Raw genomic sequence first — 10,628 nt, 5'->3', positions numbered from 1 at the left:
GTTTTTAGGACCAATCATTTTTTTTTTTTTTTTTTTTTTTTTGCATTGTGACATTATTTTCATGAATATTAAACACATTTTAGCCAGAATACACTGTACCATATTTAATTAGTTAATTAGCAAAAAAAAAAAAAAAAAAATATATATATATATATATATATATATATATATATATATATATATATATATATATATATATATATATATATATATATATATATATATATATATATATATATAATTATTAATTTAATTGCATTTTATCCAATTATTTAATAATGTATATGTAATTATTTGATTTATTACTTAAATTAAATCAGCATCAATTCATGCCAGCCTAACAAGTAACCATGATGCAAAAGTATTAAAAAAATGTATTTACATTTTTTATTTTTATTTAATTATTTAGCATTTCAATAATGGTGTAAAGTGTGCTCATTTGTCATGAAAATGTCACAATGGAGGAAAAATCTTCAAATATTAATGCATTTTAATAAATATATATATTTTTTTACCTTTCATGAAAGGATTTTTTTTTTTGTTTTTTTTTGTGAGATTCATCCACCCACAAATGAGTTATTTTTCCCTGCTGTTCACCTGCATGTGATTCAAGCCTATGCTGTGTTTAGCTGTATAACCTGTGTGTGTGTGTGTGTGTGTGTGTGTGTGTGAGCAGCATCAAGCCTTTGAGTTTCAGTTCGGAGCTGCCTACGCCTGGATGATGTGCGTTTTCACCGTCGTTATGACGTACAGCATCACCTGTCCAATCATCGTCCCCTTCGGTGAGTCAGGCCACGCCCACCTCCACATCAGCCCATTCATGAAACCACAGAACGACAGCCAATCAGAACGAGAGAGAGAGAGAGAGAGAGACAACAACAAGGATGAAGGAGACGAGAGAAGTGCTGTGAATGACTGGCAGAAGTGTGTGTGTGTGTGTGTGTGTGTGTGTGTGTCCAGAGCGCCTCCTGCTGGTCGCACATCTGCATGCAGCTTCAACAATGGACATTTCTCCCTGCATCCACTCTTTACTCCTTGTTGTTCATCTCTCTGTCTCTCTATCTCTCTCTCTCTCTCTTTCTGAAGCTGCGCCAGTGTGTGTGTGTGTGTGTGTGTGTGTCAGATTAAATATAGATCCTCCGTCTGTGTATTTCACAGCAGAAACACAGTGAGAGGGAGGACATGCTAAGCTTTGTTTTTCTGTCGCTGAGCTTTTGCATGCTCACATTACTTCTAGAAGTCTCTCAGACACACACACACACACATACACAGATGTTCGTGGAGCTGGCGGTGTGTGACTCATCGCTGTTATGCGGAGGAAACTTTATTTCCGTCTCTCAGCCCACACACAGACAGAGATGCTCATCTCAGACGTCTGATGATTATTATATGTTACGTCTCAAATTAAAACACACTAGAAACTTTTATGTGTGTGTTGCGTTACGTGTGTGTGTGTAGGGCTGATGTACATGCTCCTGAAGCACCTGGTGGACCGCTACAACATGTACTACGCTTACCTGCCCTCCAAACTGGACAAGAAGATCCACTCGGGAGCTGTCAATCAAGTGGTGGCCGCGCCCATCCTGTGCCTCTTCTGGCTGCTGTTCTTCTCCACCATGAGGACAGGTGCCTTCACAGAGCACACACACTCAAATACATCCTGCTTCACAGCAAACCCCTACAGGGGGGAATAGGGTAGAAACAGGGTAGCACTCAAATGCAGCTGATTTCCTCAGGGTTCTTGACACCGACGTCTATGTTCACCTTCGTGGTGCTCATCATCACCATCGTGGTCTGCCTGTCGCACGTGTGTTTCGGTCACTTCAAGTACCTCAGCGCGCACAACTACAAGGTAAGGGTTACAGGAGTGCAGGTACAGGTACCTGTCCCCGAGCAGAAAGCCTGATCCAGCTCTCTGTCGTTACAGATCGACAGCAAGGACACGGAGATCGACGGAGTGGAGAACGGCCGTCCTGCGAGATCCTCCCCCTCCAACAAATCTCAGGTTACTCCTGCTTTCTTCAACCAGAAACAGCCGTCATTTCGTTTTTCAACGCCATTTTTCTCCCTCGCTATCCTTCGTTTTTCTATTCTTTGTATTTGTAAACTATTTTTACTTTTTTTTTTCTTTATCTTTCTATTACAACATCACCACAATCTCCAAATTTGAATTATTTACAATTAAAAATTGAGCATGTTTACCAGTTATAAATAATCTAATGAGCTATTGTTCTTATTTATTGATTTATAAGTATTATTTGTATACTAATACATTTAAATGAGCTTTAATTTAGATTGTTTACATTTTGTAAATTGCTTATTATGTAAGTATTACTGCTATCTGGGTAGTTTTTGTTGTACAAAATTAAATTTAATTTTAAAAAGTAGTAATAATTAATAAAAATAATAATAGAGCAAAAAAACATACTTTGTAAATTATTTTATTGTTATTTATAATTAAATTATTTATAATGAAATCACTTAATTTGTTTTTATTGTACAAGTGAAGTATACACAACTGTAGTATTTATTTTACAGAATTAAATAGCTGATTTTAATTAGCATTTTGTCTGTTAATAATAATGGTAATATTAATAAAAAAATAATAGAAATCATTATATTTGAACAGCACAAGTGAAAGTTTATGTTGTGCAGAATTAAATTAATGATTTTAAGACATTGTGTATGCATTATTATTGTTATTAATTTAGATCATTTCTAAATACTTAATAATAATAATAATAATAATAATTAAATTACATTTAATTTGACAATATTTTAATAATACAGCTGATACATAATCATTGTATAGAATTAATCTGCTTTTAATACATTCATTTTGTATGTATTGTTTTTTTTGTTTTTTGTTTTTTTTACTAATTATGATATATATTATAATAATAGTTAAATTACATTTTATTTTATATTAATTTTCAAAATACAAGTGATACATAATTGTAGTATTGTACTAAATGAAATAGCTAATTGTAATAATTGTGCATGAATTCTTGTTAGCTTTATTATAGTTTAATGAATGTTTTATTTTTGCATTACACTAAATTTGGTTCGGGTAGAAATTGAAGTAATGTCACAATGCAAAAAAATCTCAATGGTCCTAAAACAAGAAAATTTCATTTTCTTGTTCAATATTTCTTCTTTTTGATTAGTATTTAATGTTTCTTGCGACATATGATCTCAAATCAAATCAGACGATGGAAGACAAAGCTGTTTTTACCGGTCTTTTCATGAGTATTGTGTGTGTTTTCAGCAGCAGATGTACATCGCTCAGGTCCTGCAGGACCCAAACTGTGACGAGACCGGAGCAGGCAGCGGAGAGTCCTCGCAGGACGAGGAGATGATCAACGCCGGGAACGGCCTAAACGAGGCCGACTTCCAGTCCGGAGAAGACAGTCTCATCGCCAACGAGGTCCACCAGTAACACAGCCGAGAGATCGACACAAACCCGCACGCGTCTGTCCCCGTCGAGCGCTGTTAGAAACCCACGTCTCCATAAGCACACGCTCCAAATCCACTAGGATTTCCCTTTTCGAAAAGATTCCGAAAAAAGCCTCAGGAAATGGAACACCGGATGTTTTCGCCGCGCTCTTTCTCCTGTGGTTCGCCTTAACAGCGATCGTATTTCTTAATAGTTCTTTACCGAAGCGATTGGATTTCACAAACATCCGGCATTCCAAAGGAAACGTGCGTTAGCTAGCGAGAGCACACCGTCGGAATTCGGCTTGAAATCCCAAACCGTTTTCGACCGAACAAACTGCGTTCCCTGTACAGTATTCATCCAGGACAGACGGCAATGCCATTCTTGAATTATTTCGCGATCTGAACTTGATCTCAGTGTGCAGTATTTCCAGAAACCATGTTCTTATGTTTCCGTTTTGGTATTTTTAACGCAATTGTTTTTGTCTTTAACGGATGTGTTTGTGTATGCCTGCAACAGATTACTGATATATTCCCGACTAGATGCAAAACAGCGATGGAAAATCAGCGATTCGGGACGTTCAAGAAGATTCGTGGTGAACCGAATGCGTTTGATCAGGAAACTGCCAATTCATATCTTGGTTCTCTGTCGGCTAGATAGTGTGAACGAGGACAGCTAGATGAAAAACAGGCTCTTGTTTGGTGCCTGAGATGTTTCGGGAGAAATCTGGTGTTTGAATCTGCTTACGAGCGCCTGACTGACTTTGTGTTTTTTCTAGTTGTCTAGTTAAATCTGGTGATGTGGCTCTAATCTAAATCTAATAATTTAGTGAGCTTTATAAGGAAAATGAGAACAAAAATCCAACGCAAGAGATCTGGACTTGTTCGCTACAAACCCCAAGCTGAGATAACCCTTAATTATAATTTATAAAAGAAAAGAATGAAGAATTATAATGTGTAACTTTATTTCATTAGATCCATCTTGAAGGAGTAGTTCACTCAAAAAGGACAATTTTACATCTCAGGTCACGCGAGATGTAGAAGAGTTTGTTTCTTCATCAGATTTGGAGAAAGGTAGCATTGCATCACTTGCTCTGGAGTGAATGGGTGCCGTCAGAATGAGAGTCTGAGAAAAACATCACAATAATCCGCAGCACTCCAGTCCATCAGTGAAGACAAAAACTTGAAAATTGAAATTAAGCCATTGTTAATTTCACACCGTTTCTTCTTTCAGCAAAAATAAGAATCCATAAACCATAATAATGCTTCAACCTTTCTGACGGCACCCATTCACTCCAGAAGATCCACTGGTGAGCAAGTTATGTAAGTCTACATTTCTCCAAATATGATGAAGTAACAAACTCCTCTCGGATGGCCTGAGTAAATTTTCAACACAATACGTGAACTATTCGTTTAAATCCATCGAAAACGGATGGAAATCCCAGTCTGAGAGGTTTCTACAGGAGCCAATCATGTTTCAGAGTGGCATATTGTCAGAATAAAACAGGAACCAGTTAGTTTTCTTCCAGAAATGGACCACAACATGTACAGATCTGATGTACAAACCGGTTTAATTCTGCAGGACATTACACACCTTGGGTCGGGTGAACGAACATGAATTTTCCGATGCGTTTACTGGGAGTTTTACACTGATGGTTTTAATTCCTGTGTTGTTTCCGAATCCTCAAAGTTATAAACTGTATGCAAAAACAAAAATAAGCTGGTGATGAAGATGAATCTTAAGGAGGATCTGTTACCGGTTATACTGGAGTCAGCAAATAACTGGTACTAAAATGGCACAAAGTGAACTGAAATCGAACAGCCTCCGATGGTCTTTGACTTTCCAAACGATAGGAATGTTTACATCTGTTCACTTTTCCTTGTTTTCCTTCTGGATTCTGCATTTCTCTTGGATGAAGACACCGATGGTAACCTATGAAAGCTGTAGCTGTGTGTGTAGTTTGGGTTTGGAGGAAGAAGCTACACGCTGGAGATGCTGACGTATATCTGTGTCTTGATGATGAGCGGTGTGTGTGTATCTTCTGTGATGAATGTGAACGTGAGCACAAGATATTTAAAAAGCACTCTGTAGATCCAAAGGAAGGTCATTTCTTAGTTTCTGGTTCGTCTTTAAGGCTCCCTCGCCGGCTTCTTATTGAGTTAATGAAGTGAAGTTTCTTCAGCATTTGGCAGTGAAGTAAAGAGCGGTGTGGGTAGTTTTGTGAAACCGTACAAGAAACAGTAAATGTTCAGTCTGATACCAGTCGTGTATTAAAGATGTCGCTCACTGGATTTTTAATACATCATGACTTTTGCTTTGTTTTATAAGCTAACCGTTTAAGTCTTTTAGAACGGAAACGCTGTGCATTATGCAAGAATGAGTCGCAGTATGTTTGTGTTCGTTCTGATGGCGATGTACAGTAGGTCTGAAAGGGGCCGAAATGTTACCAAATGTCATCTTAACTGGTTTGTGTTCCTCTATAGAGTCTGCTCACATTCAGCTGCATACACGGACTGATCTAGAACCTGTGTGACATTTGTTTTGACGCTTTTTCTGTCCGAAGGTCGTCCTTACGGTGAAGCATTTGTCATCTTCAGTTTCTTGATCAATAAAAGTTGGAATTAAATTCTGTGCATTTGATCTGTTGTTATTTTCAGTCCCAAGAGGACAGTGCATCCTCACAAAAAACACTTGAGCAACTTAGACATGATGCTTTGTGTGTGTGTGTGTGTGTGTGTGAGAGAGAGAGAAAGTAAAGTATAATATTTGTTAAAAATTGATCACTCTACATTGTACTGTAATGTTGAATAGCTTGAATGAATTAATGAATTTTATAGAGAAATCAGTATTGGTTTCATTGAATACTGTCCTTCAATCATAAAAACTGTCCTTATGTTGTTTGTACATTAATTTGAAGACTGAATGTAAAATTATTGCATTATAAAAATATATATATTAAAAAAATTAATTCCATGAAATTAGATTAAATCACATTTTGAAATAATCAGACTACAGTTAATTTTTTTTTATGGATTACATGATTGCGTATTATTCATAATTTATCTATTCTCCTAATTCCTCTTTTTTTTAATCTTTTAAATGCTCCTTTCTATAATATCCAACCGTTCATATAGACTCAAAAACTCCTCCGGTTTACAGTCATTCGTCCGGCAGCTAAACAGCATTTTCCACTGGATTCACAAAAATAATTTTGGGTGTTTCAGAGTTGCATCAACTACTGGTGAACACATTAATATTCACCTGAATTATTAGGTTAGGTTAAGATAGTTAACCATCTAATTCAAGGTCTACATCTTTCAAACACTTTAAAATGCACCAATTCACATTATTTCTTATTTACACGTAATGAAAGAATTCCTAAACTTTTTTTGTTGAACTATGGCAATGGGTGTTTAGTTTCCAACATGCGCTGTACGCGGAAGACCAATCACAACAGACTAGGCCATCTGACCAATCAGAGCAGAGCTCACGGAAAGGAGGATTTAGAAAGACTAAATCTTAGAATGCTTACAAATTTTTTGAGAATCGATGGAAAATTATAGGTGATATTAAATGCATATTTCTAGAAAACGAAAGCGTGTTTTTGACCTTGCATGCATGTAATCCTATTGTGGGTGTCTCCCAACACAAAAAAATGGCGTAATTGGGGCACTTTAAGACGCATTGTTTCAGTTTTCCAAAATGTGATGTTTAAATATGCAAATTATGCAGTGTGTGATTTAATGTGCGCTCATTTGCATACATTTCCAGAACCAAACTCTTAAACCCTGGATAAAGATTAAAATGTTTCTATTTACCGATATATTAGAGTTAACTGTATACATGTTTTACCTTGGAGCTCCGAAATTTGCTTTGAATCAGTTGTTCGGAGCGCCTCACGTTATTTCACGTTATAACTTCTGATGCTGCGTCCGAAATCGCATACTGCTATATTTCAATTTTAACATACTTCCCGACCGTTAAAAAAGTATATATATATATATATATATATATATATATATATATATATATATATATATATATATATATATATATATATATATATACAGTATTGTTCAAAATAATAGCAGTACAATGTGACTAACCAGAATAATCAAGGTTTTTAGTATATTTTTATTGCTACGTGGCAAACAAGTTACCAGTAGGTTCAGTAGATTGTCAGAAAACAAACAAGACCCAGCATTCATGATATGCACGCTCTTAAGGCTGTGCAATTGGGCAATTAGTTGAAAGGGGTGTGTTCAAAAAAATAGCAGTGTCTACCTTTGACTGTACAAACTCAAAACTATTTTGTACAAAAAAAAAAAAATTCTGGGATTTAGCAATCCTGTGAATCACTAAACTAATATTTAGTTGTATGACCACAGTTTTTTAAAACTGCTTGACATCTGTGTGGCATGGAGTCAACCAACTTGTGGCACCTCTCAGCTGTTATTCCACTCCATGATTCTTTAACAACATTCCACAATTCATTCACATTTCTTGGTTTTGCTTCAGAAACAGCATTTTTGATATCACCCCACAAGTTCTCAATTGGATTAAGGTCTGGAGATTGGGCTGGCCACTCCATAACATTAATTTTGTTGGTTTGGAACCAAGACTTTGGCCGTTTACTAGTGTGTTTTGGGTCATTGTCTTGTTGAAACAACCATTTCAAGGGCATGTCCTCTTCAGCATAGGGCAACATGACCTCTTCAAGTATTTTAACATATGCAAACTGATCCATGATCCCTGGTATGCGATAAATAGGCCCAACACCATAGTAGGAGAAACATGCCCATATCATGATGCTTGCACCTCCATGCTTCACTGTCTTCACTGTGTACTGTGGCTTGAATTCAGAGTTTGGGGGTCGTCTCACAAACTGCCTGTGGCCCTTGGACCCAAAAAGAACAATTTTACTCTCATCAGTCCACAAAATGTTCCTCCATTTCTCTTTAGGCCAGTTGATGTGTTCTTTGGCAAATTGTAACCTCTTCTGCACATGCCTTTTTTTTAACAGAGGGACTTTGCGGGGGATTCTTGAAAATAGATTAGCTTCACACAGACGTCTTCTAACTGTCACAGTACTTACAGGTAACTCCAGACTGTCTTTGATCATCCTGGAGGTGATCATTGGCTGAGCCTTTGCCATTCTGGTTATTCTTCTATCCATTTTGATGGTTGTCTTCTGTTTTCTTCCACGTCTCTCTGGTTTTGCTCTCCATTTTAAGGCATTGGAGATCATTTTAGCTGAACAGCCTATCATTTTTTGCACCTCTTTATAGGTTTTCCCCTCTCTAATCAACTTTTTAATCAAAGTACGCTGTTCTTCTGAACAATGTCTTGAACGACCCATTTTCCTCAGCTTTCAAATGCATGTTCAACAAGTGTTGGCTTCATCCTTAAATAGGGGCCACCTGATTCACACCTGTTTCTTCACAAAATTGATGACCTCAGTGATTGAATGCCACACTGCTATTTTTTTGAACACACCCCTTTCAACTAATTCAACTAATTGCCCAATTGCACAGCCTTAAGAGCGTGCATATCATGAATGCTGGGTCTCATTTGTTTTCTGAGAATCTACTGAACCTAATGGTATCTTGTTTGCCACGTAGAAATAAAAAAATATACGAAAAACCTTGATTATTCTGGTTAGTCACATTGTACTGCTATTATTTTGAACAATACTGTGTATATATATATATATATATATATATATATATATATATATATATATATATATATATATATATATATATATATATATATATATATATATTTATATAACGGCAGGTACTTTAATGCGTTGATAAGATTATTTACGCTGAAAAATAACGCGTTAAAATTATTAAAGAGAATTATTGGTTAGGCCTCCTTTCTTTGCATGAACATTTGGGCAATGTTATGCAAATTTTCCCACATGATGATGTAGATATGTGGAGGCGTGTCTAGAACCAACCGTTTTAGGAGGGTGTAGTTAGCTCTGTTAACTTTGATAAAGAAAATCTCTTTGGGATTGAGATTTTAGTGCAATATCACATGAGTGCAAATGTGATACTGATCTTATACAACAGTTCAGCAAATCAGAAGTTAATATGGTGTTATTTTAGACAAAATGTTCGTTTTACTCAGTTTGCCGACAAGCGGTATTCAATGTAACCCTTTTTTGTCTGCACACGCTCCATATGTCTCTTCAGCGTGGATACATAGATAAAACACAGGTTACCACAGTGCTAATTCATGTTTCTTCTTTTAATCAGAAGCATCTGCCTAACAGCAATAACAGCCGAACACACAACACACTCGTTTGAGCTTCCTTTTTTTTCTTCTAAGCATGCTCTGCCTTTCTAACATGTATAAAACTTTGCATGAGACATGAAAATACACAAAAACAGATTCATCAACATTTCTTCTTCTGCTTCTTTTTATATAAACCATGAATTGGCCAAATGTAAAATGAAATAATGAATTCAACATAAGGTTGCAGTCTTCCCTGCATAAAAAAAGAAACGTTGTTTCTTAAAAAAAAAAAAAAATGCTGAATAATTTCAACTCATTCACGTGGGAAAAACAACTAACGTGACAGAACATTGCATAAGTGCGGTATTGCGTCAGTATTTGTGCATAATATTGCAATATGTCAGATTACTCTGTAAACAACCTTAGAACACATTACACATGCATACGCTGCTGTATCACACTCCTATAACATAACATTGTATGAAAACTTGATTTATCGATTATCCAGTACAGTGAAAATACAGTGCACAGACAACCAATCAAAATCTTTAAATCTCTCTGTTTATTTAACCATACGGTCACGAAGGGTTAATTGAGGTGTGTCTGGTGGAGGGGATTTAAGAGAAGATTTAATTCAATATAAATATGTGTTTTACTAGAAAGTAAAAGACTATTTTAGTGCCTTTAAAACACCACTGAATACAATTAATTTCTACTTAATTGTAATTGAGATATTTGTGAATTATTATATCAGTGAATACCGACTGGATGTGACCATCTTGTATCATTCCTCACCTCCAGGTATTTTAACAAAGTGACCATTGAGACACTATCTACAATCTCAATTACCGTATTTTCCGAACTATAAGTCACACTTTTTTTCATAGTTTGGCTGGTCCTGCGACTTATAGTCAGGTGCGACTTATTTATCAAAATTAATTTGACA

General features: G+C 36.0%; 1 protein-coding gene across 3 annotated transcripts in view; it reads left to right on the top strand.

Moving 5' to 3' along the window:
• LOC113055395 (CSC1-like protein 2) overlaps positions 1-6,058 on the top strand; it is a 36,100-nt gene extending 30,042 nt beyond the window's left edge. For 2 of the 3 annotated variants that reach the window (XM_026221682.1, XM_026221680.1), the window contains 5 exons: positions 677-782; positions 1,459-1,626; positions 1,737-1,852; positions 1,928-2,005; positions 3,269-6,058. In XM_026221682.1, the coding sequence (XP_026077467.1) occupies positions 677-782; positions 1,459-1,626; positions 1,737-1,852; positions 1,928-2,005; positions 3,269-3,439 (639 nt within the window). In that variant the 3' untranslated portion in view covers positions 3,440-6,058. The remainder of the gene's footprint in view (positions 1-676; positions 783-1,458; positions 1,627-1,736; positions 1,853-1,927; positions 2,006-3,268) is intronic. The other variant, XM_026221681.1, reaches the window with a different exon arrangement.
• Positions 6,059-10,628: the final 4,570 nt, after the last annotated feature.

This window comes from Carassius auratus, chromosome 36 (assembly GCF_003368295.1).
Source record: "Carassius auratus strain Wakin chromosome 36, ASM336829v1, whole genome shotgun sequence".
Taxonomy (NCBI): domain Eukaryota; kingdom Metazoa; phylum Chordata; class Actinopteri; order Cypriniformes; family Cyprinidae; genus Carassius; species Carassius auratus.
This window is presented reverse-complemented; position numbering and strand designations above follow the sequence as displayed.